The sequence below is a fragment of the Spermophilus citellus genome, assembly GCF_964194105.1.
Source record: "Spermophilus citellus genome assembly, chromosome: 8".
Classification (NCBI taxonomy): Eukaryota; Metazoa; Chordata; class Mammalia; order Rodentia; family Sciuridae; genus Spermophilus; species Spermophilus citellus.
In genome coordinates this window covers 141163143-141183432 of record NC_138189.1, presented here as the reverse complement: position 1 = coordinate 141183432, position 20290 = coordinate 141163143, and the positions used below count along the sequence as shown (strand labels likewise).

Below are 20290 nucleotides of genomic sequence, written 5' to 3'. Positions count from 1 at the left end.
GCCTTTTCATACTTCTGAATGGAACAATAAAACAACAAGAAATAACAATTATAAATACATATGCTCAAAACAATAGAGCATCTATGTTCATCAAACAAACTCTTGTCAAGTTCACAACACAATAATTCTGGTGACTTTAACACACCTCTTTCAGCACTGGATAGATCTTCCAATCAAAAGCTAAACAAAGAATCTACAGAATTCAATAATACCATCAATAACTTAGTCTAACAGAGACATATAGAATATTTCATCCTCAGTGAGCAAATAAACTTTTTTCTTGTCAGTACATGGATTCTTCTCTAAAATAGACCATATATTACGCCACAAAGCAACTCTTAGCAAATACAAAAAAAAAGTGGAGATACTACCCTTTATTCTATCAGATGATAACAGAATGAAATTAGATATCAATGATAAAACAAAATTAAAATGACTCCAAAACCTGCAGACTAAATAATATGTTACTGAATTAACAATGCTTTGCAAAAGACATCAAGATGTAGATTAAAAATTCTCAGAGGTAAATGACAACACTGACACAATGTATCAAAATCTCTGGAACACTTTTAAGGCAGTACTAAGAGTAAAGTTCATTCCTTTAAAGAGTGGAGTTTATTCCTTAAAAGAAGAAAAAGTCAACAAATAAATGACCTAACATTACATCTCGAAGCCCTAGAAAAAGAAGAACAAATCAATATCAAAAGCAGTAGAGGATTTTAAGTAAGTCCCATTTGTTTATTCTTGTTATTAACTCTTGGGCTATGGGCGTCCTATTAAGGAATTTGGAGCCCGACCCCACTATATGTAGATCAGAGCCAACTTTTTCTTCTATCAGACGCAGCGTCTCTGATTTGATATCTAGCTCCTTGATCCATTTTGAGTTAACTTTTGTGGATGGCGAGAGAAAGGGATTCAATTTCATTTTGTTGCATATGGATTTCCAATTTCCCCAGCACCATTTGTTGAAGATGCTATCCTTCCTCCATTGCATGTTTTTAGCCCCTTTATCAAATATAAGATAGTTGTAAGTTTTTTCTCAGCAAGGGAAACAATAAAAGAGGTAAATAGAGAGCCTACATCCTGGGAACAAATTTTTACCCCTCACACCTCAGATAGAGCCCTAATATCCAGAATGTACAAAGAACTCAAAAAATTAAACAATAAGATAGCAAATAACCCAATCAACAAATGGGCCAAGGACCTGAACAGACACTTCTCAGAGGAGGACATACAATCAATCAACAAGTACATGAAAAAATGCTCACCATCTCTAGCAATCAGAGAAATGCAAATCAAAACCACCCTAAGATACCATCTCCAGTAAGATTGGCAGCCATTATGAAGTCAAACAACAACAAATGCTGGAGAAGATGTGGGGAAAAGGGTACACTTGTACACTGCTGGTGGGACTGCAAAATGGTGAGGCCAATTTGGAAAGCAGTATGGAGATTTCTTGGAAAGCTGGGAATGGATCCACCATTTGACCCAGCTATCGCCCTTCTCGGACTATTCCCTGAGGACCTTAAAAGAGCGCACTATAGGGATACGGCCACATCAATGATTATAGCGACACAATTCACAATAGCTAGACTGTGGAACCAACCTAGATGCCCTTCAATAGATGAATGGATAAAAAAATGTGGCATCTATACACAATGGAGTAGTATGCAGCACTAAAAAATGACAAAATCATAGAATTTGCAGGGAAATGGATGTCATTAGAACAGATTATGCTAAGTGAAGCTAGCCAATCCCTAAAAAACAAATGCCAAATGTCTTCTTTGATATAAAGAGAGCAAATAAGAACAGAACAGGAAGGAAGAGCATGAGGAAAAGACTAACAGTAAACAAAGACGAATGGGGGAGAGAAAGGGAGAGAGAAGGGAAAGCATATGGAAATGGTAGGAGACCTTCAATGATACACAAAATTATAAGAGGTTATGAGGGGCAAGGGGGAGGGGGAAAACAGGGGAGAGAATTGAACAACAGCAGAGGAGATAGAGAGGGAAGATGGGAGGGGCGGGGAGGGGGGATAGTAGGGGATAGGAAAGGTAGCAGAATACAATAGTCACTAATATGGCATTATGTAATAATGTGAGTATGTAACAGTTGTGATTCTGCAATCTGTATTTGGGGTAAAAATGGGAGTTCAAAACCCAATTGAGTCTAATGTATGAAAGATGATATATCATGAGCTCTGTAATGTTTTGAACAATCAATAAAAAAAAGCAGTAGAGGCAAAAATAAAATTAGAGCTCAAATCAATGAAATTGAAACAAAAGAAACAATTGAACAAATTGACAAAACAAAAAGTTGATTCTTTGAAAAAATAAATAAAATTTCCTGTCTTCTACTGCTTTTGGTGTTGATTTGTTCTTCTTTGTCTATTGTGAATTCAGTAGCATATTATTTACTCTGCAGGTGTTGGATTCATTTTAATTTTTGTTTTATCATTGATTTCTAATTCCATTTCATTATCATCTTATAGAATAAAGGGTAGTATCTCCACATTTTTGTATTTGCTAAGAGTTTCTTTGTGGCATAGCATATGGTCTACTTTAGAGAAGAATTTATGTGCTGCTGAGAAGAAAATGTATTTGCTCATTGAGGATTATATATTCTATGTATGTCAGTTAAATCTAAGTTATTGATTTTTATTGAGTTCTATAGTTTCTTTATTCAGCTTTTGTTTGGAATATCTATCCAGTGGTGAAAGAGGTGTGTTGAAGTTTCCCCAAATTATTGTGTTTTGGTCAATTTGATTCTTGAATTTGAGAATAGTTTGATAAACATAGATGCTCCATTTTGGGGGACATATGTATTTATAATTGTTGTGTCTCATTGTTGTATGGTTCCCTTAAGCAATATGAAATGTCCTTCTTTATCCCTTTATTTATTCTATTAATATCCAGGGTTATTATTGAGACATGATTTGTATTCCCAGCAATTTTTGTTAATTTTTATTATTTAACTTGACTTGGTTTCTCTGTTGATTAACTTTTTCCTTAGTACAGTACCTTCTTCTGCTGATTTTTATTGTTGTTTTTCATTTCCTCTTCATAAATATTTTGCTGAGGATGTTCTGTAGTGCAGGTTTTCTAGTTGTAAATTCTTTTAACTTTTCTTTATCATGGAAGGTTTTTACTTCATTATCAAATCTAAAGATTAATTTTGATGGATACAAAATTCTTAGTTGGCATCCATTTTCAGAGCTTGATATATGTTGTACCAGGATTTTCTAGCTTTCAGGATCTGGATTGAAAAATCTGCATATAATCCAGTTGGTTTCTCCCATATGTAATCTGATTCCTTTGTCTCATGGCTTTTAACATTCTGTCCTTATTCTGCACATTAGGCATTTTCATTATAATGTGATTTTGTGTGGATCTGTTGTTATTTTATACATTTGGTGTTCTGTCTCTTGAATTTTGGCTTTCCAACTCATTTTTCATGTTTAGAAATTTTTCTGATATTATTTCATTTAATAGATTCTTCATTCCTTTGGTTTGGAGTTCTATGCCTTCCTCTATCCCAATAACTCTTAAAGTTGGTCTTTTTATGCTATTCCATATTTGTTGAATGTTCTGCTCATGACTTCTTACCATTTTTACTGTGGGGTCTACATTCTTTTCAAGATTATATATTTTGTCATCATTGTCTGATGTCCTGTCTTCCAAGTGGTCTACTCTGTTAGTGGCGCTTTCAATTGAACTTTTAATTTGGTTTATTGTTTCTTTCATTTCGTGGATTTCTGTTTGGTTTTTCTTTCGAAACTCTCGATCTCCCTTTTGAAGTAATCGTTTGCTTCCTTTATTTGTTTATGTAGCTCTTTGTCAACATGATTTTTTGCTGCCTGTATTTACTCTCTTATATCATCCTTTAATTCACAGAATGTTTTAATTATGCACATCCTGAACTCCTCTGTAATTTCATTTGCTGCGCTGGCCCTGGATTCTAATAATGTGGTATCTTGATATGTTTGGGGCACTTTCTTCCCTTGTCTTTTCATGTTGCTTGTGTGTCTTCCTATCTAGCTCTGTAGATCCAAGCCATTACTATTTTTAACCTGTAGGCTTATAGTGCCTCTGTAGGGTTCCAATACCTCTCCTTTGAGGGGAAGGATAATATTAACAGAGCCAAATATAAACAAAATACCACCTAAAAATAAATAGTTGTTATTAAGACATTTATAGTTTGGTCATATGTACAGAAATGATGAGTTCAATTATTATTTACAATATAAGCAGTAGTTCTGTAAAAGAGTTTACAGTTTCTGATAATGGACAAAAAACTGGGATGAGTTGTAGGAAGAGATGCTGAGGAGGTATGAGATAAGGATACAGAGATTATATCTTCAGAAGTGTGAAAGAGAAACAAAGAAGGTTAGTAGCAAAAGAATAGAGAGGTAGTAATTGGGGGTAGACAAGAGGAAAGAAAGTAGAGTACATAAGAAACACACATATACATTAAGAAAAATTTTAAAAAGATTAAAATATTAAAAATTGAAGAGGAAAAAATCAAAGAAGATTTTTTTTAAAAAAAAAAGAAGAATATACAACACAACTGTAATATACTATTGATTTCGTCTCAGTCCTCAATATCCTAATTCACGCAAAGTACTTGTTTTCAAATATGTTGGGGAAGTGTGGGTGGGGGAATAAAGAGGGAGAAGAAAAAAAAATCTCCAAGGAAGAAACAAAGATTGTTTTGGTTTGGGATCAGTATCTTTCCTGCTTCCCTTCTCATCTGATAGGTGGGGCTGTCCTTAAGTAGTATCTCTGCACTCAGGATGGTAGGAATTACCAGGCTGTGAGGGTTGGTCTTGGATGCAACTGGAAGTGGGATGTGGCACCCGCCGGTCCTGTTGGGAGATTGTACCTCAAGAATCTTCTCTGGGGTCTGCTCCTGTGATGTGGGTGCCAGGTTTTATCTCCTCATCTTGTCTGTAGACCTCACTGTTCCTGCCCTCTACATTAGTCTCTAAAGTGTATCTCCCTCACCCTCTTTCTAATTTTTCATCAGGAACCTTTCTCTCCAGGGGTCTAGGTGTTGCACTTTGGTGGGTGAGCACCTGTTGCGGAGGGCTGTTTTGAATTGGGCAGTCACTCTGCCAAGTTAGTGGTTGCCGAGGATTGGGGGGATTTAGAAAACTGGGGGTACCTGGCTATCTGGTGGGAGTAGTTGCTCTTACTAAAAATGGTGATGGAGGTGGGTGACCCAACATGGAGGCAGTGCTTTTAGCAATGGAGTGTCAGGTCAGGTAGAGTGAACCAAGTGATGGCATTGTGCCATGTGTTCAGAGATGAGCTCTGTGTTGTGCAGTGTTGCTGCTGTGGCTGTCTTTAAAGCCTGTGATGTCCCTAAGTACAAGCAGACTACCATGAGCAGGGGACTATGGCAGTAGCTGCCGAGTCCCATGATGGAGGCAATTGAGGGAGCACCACGTTGGTAGATAGGAGTCGACACAGGAGTGACAGCTGAACTTTCTGCATGTGGATAGAAGCTGAGCATCCTTTGTGGGAGCAGTGTCTGGGAATCTGCACTGGTGCTGATGCTGTTGATCCCACTAAGGCACCCGCAAGACCTGCATGGGCGAGTAGTCCTAGTCTGAAGTCCTATTCTAATGCTGGGTTCTGGGGCCCCACACAGCATAGTGACCATGATACCTGCAGGGGATCAAATGTAAAGGGGTCCTCTATCACTCTCAGCAAAGCAGTATTCCCACTAGTTGAGACCCAAGTCATGGAGTGACACAGAATGCTGCCTCCCTCTGTCCTGCCATCTTGGATTCCCCCACTCCTTGGCTTATACCCAAAGGATTTAACAACAGCATACTGCAGGGACACAGCCACATCAATGTTTATAGCAGCACAATTCAAAATAGCTATATTGTGGATCCAACCTAGATACTCTTCAGTAGATGAATGAGTAAATAAACTGTGAATTATACACACACACACACACACACACACACACAATGGAATATTACTCAGCATTAAAAGATAATAACATAATGGCATTTACAAGTAAATGAATGGAGTTGGAGAATATAATGCTAAGTGATGTTAGCCAATCCCAAAAAGCCAAATGATGAATGTCATCTCTGATATAGGATGCTAATTCATAATGGGGATGGGGTAGACGAGCACGAGAGGAATAGAGGAACTTTAGATAAGGCAAAGTGGAGGAAGGGAAAGTGGGTATGGGAGTAAGGAAGACAGTGGAATGAGATGGACATCATAACCCTAAGTACATGTATGAAAACACAGACGGTATGACTACTTTGTGTTCAACCAGAGTTATGAAAAATTTTCTCTATTTGTGTAATAGGAATTGAATTGCATTCTGCTGTCATATATAACTAATTAGAATAAGTAAAATATAAAAAATTAAAGTTTATTATATCAAATTAAAGCACAACTATTTTTTCCTTTAAGTCTGGTCTGGTTATTTACACAGGCCCAGCAATAGTTTTAATTAACCCTCTAGGCCTTTGTGTGTCCTTTTGCAGAGAACGTCATAGAGTACAGAAAAATTCACAAAGTCTCAAATCCACTGTGTGAATTCTGTTTTCATACAGAATCTCAGATAGCACCTTTAAATGCCTCCATTCATTATTTAAAACATTATATTAAAAACAAAACCAAAGAAATGCTCTTCCCCATATTTCAACTGCAGGTCTGATGAATTTAATAAATTCTTTGCCTTCAGAAGTCTCAAAAATTTCCTGGGTTCCTGTACTGGCAGAAATTTATCTTGTTCACTGCCTATCTTGTTCACAACTCCTGTAAATCAAGCACAATCCAGTTTCTGTAACAGAACTTTGTATGCTTTCGTTCTATCAATATAGCAGACATTTTTATTTAATCCTAGGTTAACACACCTGATCCCATGAGCTTCGTTCTCAAACAGAACGTTAAGTATGGCCATAGGTGCACAGGTGGTCAATTATGTATTGCTGGTATAAAGGAGAACAATGTCTTATGGAAATTGTGAAATTAAATATGATATTAGAAATATTATATTTAACATAATTGAATGTCAGTGAGAATCAGAGATTATATTAATATATCTTATTTTAAAGTCTAAAAACATAATGCATTATATTGTTGTGCACTACAGCTTGTTTAAGGAAAAAAAAAAGAAAGGGTATTCTTATACGTGTAGAAAATGGAGCATTATAACAGCATCAACACTATTCCAAAGACATAACCTCAGTAGAACCCGCCTCAGCACTCCATCCAGTCTATATAATTAGCTTTTGTTCTGGTAGATTCTGGATTACACTTTTATGCAGCCAACTACTTATAGACTAAAATGAAATCCATAAATCCTTACTGAGTCCAGTATCATGACCTGAAAGTTATCTAAGTGATGTGTGCTCGGAATCCTACACCCTTAAGCCTACTCTTTTAAGGGTCAATAATTTAAAGTGCCTGCACTATTGTTTTCTACAAAACTCTGAGACCATATTTCTTTATTAAAAAGAGAAAGACTTTCAGCAAAGCCTTCAAACAAGTGCAAAAGTGAAAAAGAAAATCAACTGGATGATAGAGGATTAACTTTGGGCTGTGGTTCATGTATTATTATAACCAATAACATCAGGAAGTAAGAGTCCAATTCTCCATTGCAGTCTATACATAATTATTCCATTGGGTTTTGATCAGTGCTTTCCCTGAGGGTAAATTCACACTATGGCAAGAAAGCACATTGACAAATCTCCAGAATTTTCCCATAAAGAGTGCAGTCTCTGAAACATTTATTTTAATACATTTTGCCTGTACAAACTTAACTTTGGGAAGGTTGATTATATCTTCTGATCTGATGATTTTCTATGCAATACTTACAATGGTAATGTATCAAACAAACCTAATTACTTCTAGCATCTTCCCTTATATGAAGGAAAAAAAGGAAATATGTGCGATTTTCCAAAATCTATTTTCAAAATCTCAAAGAAATTTTTTGAGTGGATTTTTTTTATTCCTTATTATTGATTTTGTAAAGACAAAATTAAAAGCATGGTTAAAGATTTGGGATCTTGACTTGAGTAACTGACATAGGTTCGTGAGAAGCAGCAGTTGGTTATATAGTTAATCAAAGTGACAAAAACATGTTTTAAAGAATCATAGAAGACAGAAGAATTATAATGAATTGTATGTCTTACATAAATTAGGAAACTTTAGCCTTTCTCCTCCCCCTCTCCCTCCTCCCACCTCTATCTTTCTTTCTAATAAAAAATGCTATGAATTCAGTGTGAGACCCAGAAAATTAATCTGATACCATACATAATCTCTACTATATGGGCAGGTTGTGTTGGACTGAGAACAATGTTTTCGACTCTTGCTAAAGAGACCAGTTAGATATTAAGGCAGCAATTATGTGCCAACCATGTGAATGCTTCTAAAATTTTAACATATTTCATAGGCTTTTTTTCAGAAAGAAAAACCACGTATTATACATCATGGCAATTAAAATTGGCTTCCCAAATGTTAGCCTGTTGGTTTTCTGAAGACAACTGACACTGCTTAAGCAGGAAAGTATTTATTTCTCTCAGAGGTCTATGAGGTCAAATAATTTTATAACAATATTATGATGTTATTCACATGAAAATTCAGTATGTCCATTATTGCTCTATTCAAATGAATCGACAAGCATTAAAAATGTCTGTTTTTATTTCAAGTACAGTACAAATACGTAGTTAACCGATGTAAATAAAGGTTCTTTGTGGTCCTCAAGAGTATAAATGTGCAGAGACTACATCTGAGAATTGTCGAGAACTTAGGAAAAGTCTATCCCACGTCCATAATAAACAAAAGTATACACCACTTCTATTTCTCTGTCACCATTGCTGCTAGTACAGGTGTATACACTCATTTCAACAATAATCTTTAGGTATTTAACTGAAAAATTTCACAGAAAAGGTGAGGGGCTGGATAAATGAGAACTGTTTTACACAAGCATTGCCATTATTAACACACAAAATTAAAGTTTCTGAGGCCACATCTGTCTTATTCACGCACTCATAACCCAAAGTTACATCTGCTCTTTAAAACAGAAATCTTAAGTTAAAAGAAATATGCAATGGTGCTTAAAAGCCATGCTTCTTTATTTCCTCTTACTTGGAAATCAGATGTGCAAGAATATCTATTAAGTAACCATAATATTAGACTAAGGTTTTAAATTATTCTAAAAATGCTAGAAACTATCTTAAAGGTAGCATGCTAAAAAACCTGATCACTATACAAATACAAATTTTACAAAATAATTTACAAAATAATTTAATTTAGTTCAACAGATTTAAATATTCTTTGATCCTAAACATCAAACATAAGTAATTGCTACCTCATTGCATCAGCAAAGTTGTGTAAATTTGGGAAAATAAACTCAATTAGAATAAAATCTATGCTTCATTATATTTGACACTAATAAATCATAGGAAAGGCAGATGGCATTTAAAGGAAATGATTAATACTCAACTAGCCTTGTTTGTCAGGGTTATTCTGATGAGGGGAATCCTTCTAAGTTATTTTTGTATGAAATTTATTTCAATTTAGGACATCTATGCTATTAAATTTGTCTGAATTTCTGGGAATTTTAAGAATATTCTATTTATATAAGTGTTTATTTATTTCTCAAAGGCAAACAGAACAGAGCTCCTATAATTTGATACTTTATAATGTAGGTTATCCATTATTACTAGAAATATTAAAATATTTCACATTCATACAATGAGAGATAAAGTCCTCCCAAATTACAGACAAATATGATACATAAAGTGCTTAGAGCTTCAGATTTATAACTTCAATCACAGATCAAAAATAATTACAGAGATAGATATTAATGTGTTGTTTGCCTTCCCAGGGGCATATGATTCTTAAGTTATTGGAGCTCAAAATTTTCAACATGCAAACAAAACAGAATAATAAACCTTATTTCCTATCATCTCTCACCACAGATCATCTAGAATGTTCACCAGATAGATCCACCAAATTCCCAACCTCTGTTGCCACCAATGGAAGATAACATGTACATTCCAAGGAAAATGGAAACGACAACAAACCACAAAATCAATGGAAAGGAAAACAATGGGAGAAACACAAAGTCAACACAATAACAGTTCTTTTGCCACTTGAGTTCCTCTCTGGCAGCCAAGAACACCCCTGCAGGTGCAGTATGGATTCTATTTCCCTGGCACCTGCTCTGCCACATAACTCAATTGTCCATCTCAGTGGGACCACCAAGAGTTTAAAGATTTTTTTAAAAAATATATATATATACAGATGTAATAATAGACACATATCAGAACTTTTATTGAACTCATTAATTAATGAGGGAACTCTGAGAAACTAGAAAACAGTTCAAAGGAGAATTGAAAGACACACATAAAGCAGTCAAGAAAGTTGAAATGAACCTGATTAAATAAATGGAAGGCTAATGTCTTTGGGAGAGAGGAGAAGAAAAATCAATAGGACCTCCGCTAGAGAAAATTCATTTTGCATTGCCTATGAGTAACAGCCATTTTCATTACTATCAGTTATCTACAAGTTAGAGTGCTCATGTAGTTCAAAGACGATGAAGGATGAGCTGGACAGAATGCCCAAGGGCCCTTCATTGTCCATTTCAAAGTCATTCACAATTATTCCTGACAGTATCATTGAGAATAATTTGCCAAATTGTTCCTATTAAATGAACTGATCTCCGATATTAGATAAATAACAAATGAACTTAATCAGTGAAGTTCCCAATAGAATCAATTATAATCCAATGAAGAACATAATGAAATTTGTAAAACTGCATACAGTCTGTTGTAAAGCTGAAAATGCAGTAGTATGCAATCAGGGAAAAATTGTATCCTTCTCTATAATTTCCCTTTTTGAAGCATTCTGTCGATTGTTTTTCTTCTCTATCTCTGAATGCATTCTCAGGAAGAGCTCCTAGATTTCTGATTCTTTTCAGATAATATAAATTCCTATTTAACAAATATTTAATGTCTCTTCAAGCCTCAACTTTCTCTCTATCAAGTCTCAACTAATAAACAATCAAAGAAAAGGGGAGGTTTGGTCTCCCTTTCTTGATTTCCAATCCCTGTGATGGCTTTTCAGGGGACTTTGCAGGTTTGGGACAGGAGAAGGAGGAGGGTGAGAGAGGGTCCGGAGACAGTAACCCAGCATCAGTGCTACTGGGTTTAGTGTACACCAAAAGCTGTCTCTTTTGTGATGCCTTCTTCAGAATCATGCAGCTGCCTGGATGTTTATCGTGTTTGTTATAGTTTGCCTGTGAGGTGTCCACCAAGCCCCTTTAGTTAATGCAGGAATATTCACAAGTGAAATGATTAGATTATGAGAGCTAATCCAAATGGACTGACTGGGTGGTAACTGAATGCAGATGGTGCATGGATGAAGAGGGTAATTGGTATGTGCTCTAGGAGGGTGCATCTCTGTAGGCCCTTCCCTATCTCTATTTCGTGGCTACCATGAGGGGAGCAGCTTCCCTTCACCACGCCCTTCTCTCATAATGCTCTGCCTCACTGCGACCTAGAGCAATGGAACCAGCCATCTGTGGACAGATAATGCTGGTTCTTTGAGCAAAAATATACATTACCTCCTCTGAGTTGTTCTTGTTTGGTATTTCAGTTATAGTGACAAAGCTGACATAATGTTCCTTTTCTCCTCTGGTTTATATGTCACCATCATTCATGCCCCAGATCCTACAGGCTGGGCTAGACTTCCACTCTTTCCAGTGAAGGTTGCCCAGCTGCTGACAGCCAGTCCTACCAAAAAGTACCCATTAGCAATGGCTCACTGTTGGTCTCCTTCTTGGTATACCCCTCTAGCACTCAAAAATTAGTACCTCTGCCTAATAAATAAAGAGGCCCTCCATCATACTGACTTTGACTTCATATTGCCTATTTCCCTGCTCACATATCACCTGGAGGTGTTTTGTAGGCTTATACTGACAATTTTTTTCACCATATCTTAGGAACTGCATAGATAAACTAGGAACTTTCTTGAAAATGCCTTCCTCAATCATTCACCTTCACAGCTTTCAACTGAAACCTAGAAAAAATATTCAAGATTCATCACACTTAACACATATAAACAAATACATTTATATTTTATATATTGTGATTTATACTGAATTATATTTTTATCAGATCCTTGGGTTTATTAACTTAGTTTATACAACTTAAAGCACCATGAAATATTTAGGGAAATTTCTTTTTTATTGAGGCTTACATTCAACTTCTTATATAAAATTGAGACCACATCCACTTGTAGCCCATTCCTATTATAGGTCCTTTCTTAATTTTTCTTCACAACACTGGTAATGACATAACAAATCTAGTGGCACTATATATTGTACTTATTCATTTTGGAGCTGCAGAGAAAACAGTGAAATGACTGTTTTGCAGGATATTAGGAAACTTAATGATGACAGTGAAAATGGATAAAATTCATCATATTCAGCACATGTTTCAAGTAGACAGGGGACAGGGCTCACTAGTGTATCAGATATGTAAGGTGAGGGAAGAAATAAATCAAATATACATTTTACTTTATGAGCCAGAACAATATGAGAGGTTTTAGCTGTTATTGTTTACTTTTCAAATTTTTTGTTGTTATTGCTGTTTTATAATTTATTAACAAACTGGAAGGATTAAAAAATGTGTACCTTGGCCAGGTGTGGTGGCACACACCTGTAATCCCAGCTGTTCAGAGGCTGAGACAGGAGGATTCCAGGTTCAAAACCAGGCTCAGAAACTTAGTGAGGCTATAAGCAACCTAGGGAGACCCTGTCTCAAAATAAAAATATAAAGAGATCTGGGATGTGACTCCTCAGTGCTTAAACACCATTGGGTTCAATCCCTGGTACAAAAAAAAAAAAAAAAAGAAAGAAACTTTGGTGAATTTTTTAAGAGTTTCTGGAAAACCAGAACAACTAATGAAAAGTTTTGAAGGATAAAGCAAGGAAACTAAGAAGGAATAGTTAGAATCTAGAAGGAGAATCTTGAGTACTATGACAGAGATGTAATGGGAAGAGAGGTGGAAGAAAAGGAAGTACCTATTCTGCCAAACACTGCTAACAGGGCAAAAGAGAGCCAGAAAGCACTAATTGTATCTGTCATACTAAGACTAGAATACACAGCAAGATGGATTTTAAGAGCAGAGTGAGGGCCAGACCCAGATGGGAGAGGGCTGAGTGAACGGGAGGTGGGGAATAAAGAAATGGAACACGCACGTTCCAACATTTTACAGGAGCAGCATGCAGAAGCTGAGCATGGCAGTTGGAAGAGGTTACAGGAGAAGAGTTAACAGCAGCAGTCTGAAGAGTCTATTATTGTTGTGTTTAATGAAAGAAATCTGAACATGCTTTTAAACACATGGAAATAGATAAGTGGGATCACAAAATTTGTAGAATCTATTATTTTAGGTAACACTATCATCTATGAAGAAGGGAAAAGGTGTAAATACTTGTGTTGAGAGTAATAGATATCATATTGAGAGTTAACTATGTAGGAAAGAATGGTAAGTATCTTGCCTCTCTTAATTACTCATATGATTAAACTCTCTGAAATGATCACAATCATCATTGCCAGTCAGGGTTGAAGAAACTGAGACTTGAACAGTTTATAACCTATATCCAAGTCACCCAGCTGGTAAATGCTAGAATCTTGTATTCAAATTAAGGTGCTTTCAACTGAAAATCATGAACCCTTAGATTCCTAGATTATAGTGGTGAGGAAGACTAAGGGGAAAGAGATGGAAGGAGAATATTTTCCTCTTCATAACCAATTTTAGATGACAATGGCATTTGACATGTGGGAAGAATAATTAGGGATTATGAAGTTTTATTTTCTCTCATAATTATATTAGAAAGCTAAGAATCACTTGGTGGATCATAATTACCATAATTCAGATAATTTCTGCAACTTTATGAAAATGAGTTGCCTGCATTTTGTAATGATTACTTTTCCCCAATGATTCTCTGGCTTCCACAAAGTTATTGAGTTTCCATAAATAGGAATAACATTTACATTTGTAAATATATTATGCATGTATATATAGGATAATACATCTTACCTATTGTTTTTTTTTGATCATGTATCAGAGTATTATAAAAGAATGGCAATTTCCTAGCAAATTCCCAAAACATTTTACTAGTTTAATAAAGCAAGCGCATGAAATGTATACATTCCAACATTTTATCTACTAAATTGCATAGAATTGAAGTAGTGTCTAAAGGCCATTCCACAAGCAGCAAAAATTACCATGCATACATATTAATATGCATGAGATTGATAAAGTGAGCCAGATTTGCATTCCATACATAAAACTGTCAACCCACATTTCCATGATAAATCATGAAAAGAATAAAGGGGTACTCAGGCATATGAGTATTGCATATATTTTCTGGGCTGGCAAAAGCATTCTCTGTGTGTCTGATTCATTTGTTGTGCTAATTTTCAAGATACCTAACATTTTACCAGAAAGTTAGTATGGTAGTTATACCTTAAAACTGTCATAATGAAAAATGTTGCATGATTTTACAATCCTATAGAATATGAGCTAGGCATCTTCAATTTTTAAAATTCTTACTTACTGATGTATTGCAGATATTGGTAAAACCCTTCTCAAAGAATCAGAAATGAAAGAAAAATATTAACTGTCAGCCTTAAAATATTAAATTGACTACCTTAGGTTAGGACATAAGCTTTTCTTTTATCTAATAAGATCCATCATCAGAAAAAAAGAAAACAAAGTGATGTTTTGTGTTAGGTAGCCTGCCTTTGCACAATAAATGACTGTGCACAAAACACACTAGCAGAGCATATGTGCCTGTCCCTTAGTGTATATGTCTCCTAGATTCACATTCACACTTCCCAAATCAGCTTTGCATGTTCCCCTCTGAATCCATGCACCACAAAGTCCCCTGGAGTACATCAGTGTCTCCTTACTTCCACCGCTACTCTCTGACCTGAGATGCTAATATTCCTCTTTGAGAGTCCCCTCCTAATTAGACTCCCTGCTTCAACTCTTGACACCGCTAACAACTATTCCCAGTACAGCCCTCACACTGTGATCCCTTTAAAGGAAGTGAGAGTGTGACACTCCCCTGATAAAAATCCTGCAAATCCTCCATAATTGGCCAAGAATAAAAGAAAATCCTTTAAGGGAACTTAGGAAGCCCCTCTTGATGAAGCCCTTCATTATCATTCCAACATCAACTTTTACCAAACCAGCCTCTCAAACAGGACCATCTCCAGATGCACCCTCCTTCCTGCTGATTGCCTGCCCTGCTCCTGCCCTGGGGTCTCTGCACTCTTTCCTTTGTCTGGCACTATCATTCTGATGGATTTGCAGGGTAAAGGGATTAGGGAAAGTATTCCAGAATGATTATCATTCCCTGGTCATCATCAAGTTCTTACATAGATATCACCTTCTTTGTCTTTGTGTCCTTCCCTGACCATCTGACTTTGCTCTGAAATCTCGGCCTCCTCTTATTGTTGCTTCTGTAATGCCAGATTCCTGGGACCCCAATAGACCTCCAGGAGCCAAATCTGATGCAATCACACAAGAGTCTTTATTGCAAGCTGGAGCCTGGACTCAGAACCATTTCTGACATAGCGGTCCCAGGGAATGAGTCCTGGCCCTTAGTTCAGTGAGGATTTATAGTTTTGGGGGGGATATTCTATGAGTCACAACGTCACACAGCAAATCATTTCACACCTCTGGAAAATCAAATGACAACTCTTAACATTGATTAGCACATTCACTAGCAGGAGCAAGTTGGGTAAGGGTGATTGGTGAGTTCAAGAGGTGGATACATTTGAACTTATGGGTTTAAACCACCAGGGGTGTACATGCTGAACTACAGGTTTCCTGTTATCAATCACCAAAACTATTGGGAGGGTCACCTGGCATTTCAGGTATTTTCCCTGTCTCACCCTGATTGGTGGTTGCTAGGGGGTTGCTGTGGGTCCTCGCCTAGCATTACTGAGTCAGGGACACTTAGTTATTTACAGACAAACAACTCAGCAGGGTGGGTATGGTATGTGCCTGTAAGCGCTCCGAGTTTTTCCAAGGACAAGGGTCATGCCCCCTCCCTCTGGACAGGCCTTGAGGTAGAAGCTGGTTTTGCAAAAATGGAGTCACATCAGTTTCTCCCTTCCCTTACCCTGTTTTGATCTTTGCTTTTTACCATATAGAATTCTATTTAATTAAGTCATTCATTATGTTTGTATCAATTATAATATAAACTCCATAAAACAAAGGAGTTTCGCCTTTTTAAATTTTTTTAAGAATGTATTTCAAGAATCTAAAACAGGTCCCTAGTGGGAATTCTATAAATATGTTTAAAGGAATGAATTACTTGGGTTTGTTGGTAGTGATAAAACACATATGTACATGCACACACAAGCACACAAATTTAACTCCAGGAAGCATAAGGCAATAAGACAAGAAACATAAAATGCTTACAGGCTTCAAGGAAGAAAAATATATTGGCTTGAATTGAAGGTAAATAAATGATTTATATAAGATTGTATGAGATAAGACTTTAAGGATTGGTAAAATTTTTAAGTGAACAATAAAGGACACCATGAGAATTAATCAAAGATGGATTAAGAATAAAACTGGTTATTGCTTGGTTTTTTATAGTCCATCACTCTATTTAACATTGAGAAAACAAAAATATATAATTTTGTCATTGATTTCAAATTGCTTGCTGCTAGTGAACTCTGCTTATTCTAATAATGACAACAGATATTAAAATGAAGCACTAAGGTAAAGAACATTTAGAATTTTCCTCTCAAAAATGTTGCAAAAGAAAAATGTCAAAAAAAAATTATTTTATTCAGTAGCCTATGAATAGCCTTTGCTTGTATGGAACATTTAATGAGCTGTTGAGGGAGTGGGAGAGCACTGGTAAGACCTTAGTTGCAACCGATGGTATGAAGATTGCTTACTTAGTGGTCAGATTTGGACCTCATTTTGACACCTTTGCAGATCCCATGTCTCCTCTTTGCCTGGCCCAAACAATTGATACCCAGAAAGATGGATAAGAGGGATGCTTTAAACAAATTCATGACTTTTGTTCCTAGAAAAAAGGTGTTGCTATTTTACTCCATTCATCTTATTGCAAGAAATGTAGTTGAGTGACTTAGAAAAAGACAAAAAGGCTTTTACCATTACCCTCAACTTCAGGAAAACTCTGAGCTTTTCCTATCTGTTCAAGCCCCAGTTTCTTCTAACACTTCAAAAAAATTTTTCCTCCTGAACAAACCTTTTCCACTGGTGAAATAAAAAAGTGGAGAAATGAGTAGGACTTATGTGGCACCCAAAGAACCCACCATCAGCAACTCCACTGGATCATACCCCAAGTTCTACAGTGGGTAAAAAAAATCCATAGGCTATACTTCTTTTGCCTGCAGTTTTGAGTTTCCTTTTACTTCATTTACCCTTTTTGCCAAAACTAGATCTTTCTATACATGTTTTCAGCTCTCCCAGGGTTGTGGGCAGAGAGAATAAGGCAAAAGCTTCTCTTTCATTTTTGCTCTGGTTAACCCATTTTCCTTCAATATTGCATTCAATAAATTTTGAAAAAATAGATGTACTCACAGTAAAGGAGACTCTTCCTTTCAAAATACATCCCCATAATGGCCAAAATTTAAGGAGCAGTTGCTACACTTTATCTGAACAGTTTTTATTTTAAAGGATATTATCAAGTTAGAGTATTTTAAGTTGAAGTGCTTGTAAATGCTTTGTATGATTATCATGATGGTTGCAATGATTTTATAATATGGATGGATGAATGCGACAGAGTATAATTGCCAAGGAAAGTATCAGCAAAATGTTTCAGTGCAGGCCAATTGCCCTCAGCTTCTCTATCTTTTGGGCTCACCTGTTAGATACTGTTATCTTCTGATAGCAGGCCATCCATTATCCTTGGGCTATTTCTGCCAGAACTAAAGCTAAAATAAATGTGCAAAATGGCTAAATATTTTTAAAGTATAATTTTAGATTCAATAAAACAATGTTGGATATAGGAGGAAAATGAAAATCATCATTCTTCATATTATTTTTTAACTGGAGAAACGGAGGACTGGGTCTGTTAAATGACTTTCTGAAGAATCAGGACTGGAACTTAATTAGAACTAGTTCCATGTTCTATTTCCTCTCTAGCACACAGCTCTAAATTTTTGGGGAGATCAATATAACCTTTCTATTTTGTGGTGTTTGTTAAATATTTAGTCCATCATTTTATGTATTCCAAATGCTGGAGGTACAAAGAGTGCTGAATTTTTGCTGCACATGCTTAAAAATGCAGAGAGTAATGCTGAACTTAAGGGTTTAGACGTAGATTCTTTGGTCACTGAACATATCCAGGTGAACAAAGCACCCAAGATGCGCCGTCGTACTTACAGAGCTCATGGTCGGATTAACCCATACATGAGTTCCCCCTGCCACATTGAGATGATCCTCACTGAAAAGGAACAAATTGTTCCTAAACCAGAAGAGGAGGTTGCACAGAAGAAAAAGATATCCCAGAAGAAGCTAAAGAAACAAAAACTTATGGCACGGGAATAAATTCAACAAAAAATAAATGCAAATAAAAGAAAAAAAAAAGATCTTTAAATGTGCAATCCTGGATATTTTACATAGAAGGATGATGTATCTCTGAAACTTTCAGATGAGAAAAATAAATTATTTTAAAGCAAATCTAAAACAAATAAAAGCAAATGGTAAACTTATCTCTTGATGAATATTTATTATTTTAGCATAAATAAATAAAGATATTTTTGGCCTAAAATCCTAAGTTTAATAAGCATAAAATATTATGGGCCAGTGCTTTGACATTGTGAAGCTCACAGGGCTCTGAAGGAATTACGGAGAGTCCCCATATGCTCATCTTATATTTTGCCAGTCCAGCAATCTCCTGTCTCAGCTAGACCAGCTGGACTTCACCTGGTCTTCAATCAAACAAGCTTCACATGCCTGACAATCAGTGAAATTATTCAAATAAGCCCCTGTCATCCTGCAGGACCACTCCACTCTCCTGCTCCCACAGCCTACTTCCACTGTTCACCTCATCCCCAATACATACCCCCCATGGGCCTGTATGGCATGCCTTTCTTCCTCTGGAGCTGTGGGTTTGTTTGATTAATAAACGTCTGTTTTAATGCACCTGTACTATATTTGCTATCATGTGCATGGACTTTTTGCGCTCTTGAAAACAGAAAGACTTCCTCACTGATGGAGTAAATAGGACATGATCAAATACCATAGAACATAGTGCAAAAGAAAACATAAAGCAAAGTGATTTTCCTAAGCCTCCTTTTTGGGAAACCATTGCTACACACTTAGGCAGCAGGTTACTGTTTTTAATACTTTTTCCAACAACAAAGCAAAACAAAATGGCATTACTAATAATAAGAAAGCACCAGAGATGAATATTTTTTAAATGCTAGATTGGTACTAAACTCCCACAATGCTATGTCCTATAAATATAAGATACACAGGTCCTAGTTTGAAGATCTTCACATTAATATCATCTCCTATAAACTCTGCTGTTCTGTAGAAATTAATATATAATAACTTAAAACAGAAACAAAAGGAGCAAATGATATTTTGTTTCTGTTCATTTTTACTCTTGATTCACTATAGTATAATGGACAAAATGATATTTTTGTTTTATGATGATTTTATGATGATTATAAAAATATATCATAGAAATATGGCAAATGATAATTTTTCATGACAGAGGCTATAAAAACACCAAATTTTGCTATTAAGAAATTTCAATATAAGACTAGAGCGATTTGGAAAAAAATATTAGCTAATGATTTTAAAACTATGAAAAGACAATGGATAATGTTTTATATCATAATTTTACATCATAAATTTAATATTACTTTTTAAAATATTCAGTAACTCCAGATCCTAGAAGTTTTGTGGGGAAAGCATTTTTTATTTCCTTTGTTTATAATGTTCAATTCAATCACAAGTTTTCAGTGTGTTTCAGGAGCACAATCTCACTTCACAAGCAAATGAGTTGTATGTGTTAATTTCCTTTCTCCATAAGCACCTAAGAGCATGCAGCTTTGTTTCTGTTCACAAATCTATCAAGATATCTATGAAAATCCTCTCCATCTGCATCATTCCTCAGCAAATGTAGTTTTCACTTTGTCTCTATAGATCCAATTGAAGTGTTATGGGATAAATGCACTTGGTATGTGAGAAAGACATGGATTTTAGGCCATGAAAAGACTGTCATGGTCTGAATGTAT

General features: G+C 35.9%; 1 protein-coding gene across 1 annotated transcript in view; it reads left to right on the top strand.

The window, feature by feature from the left end:
• LOC308654738 (large ribosomal subunit protein uL22-like) overlaps positions 1–18622 on the top strand; it is a gene marked incomplete at its 5' end in the record, with an annotated part of 36206 nt that extends 17584 nt beyond the window's left edge. Inside the window, one exon of the mRNA XM_081304386.1 lies at positions 18255–18622. Within this exon, the coding sequence (XP_081160512.1) occupies positions 18255–18590 (336 nt within the window). The 3' untranslated portion in view covers positions 18591–18622. The remainder of the gene's footprint in view (positions 1–18254) is intronic.
• Positions 18623–20290: the final 1668 nt, after the last annotated feature.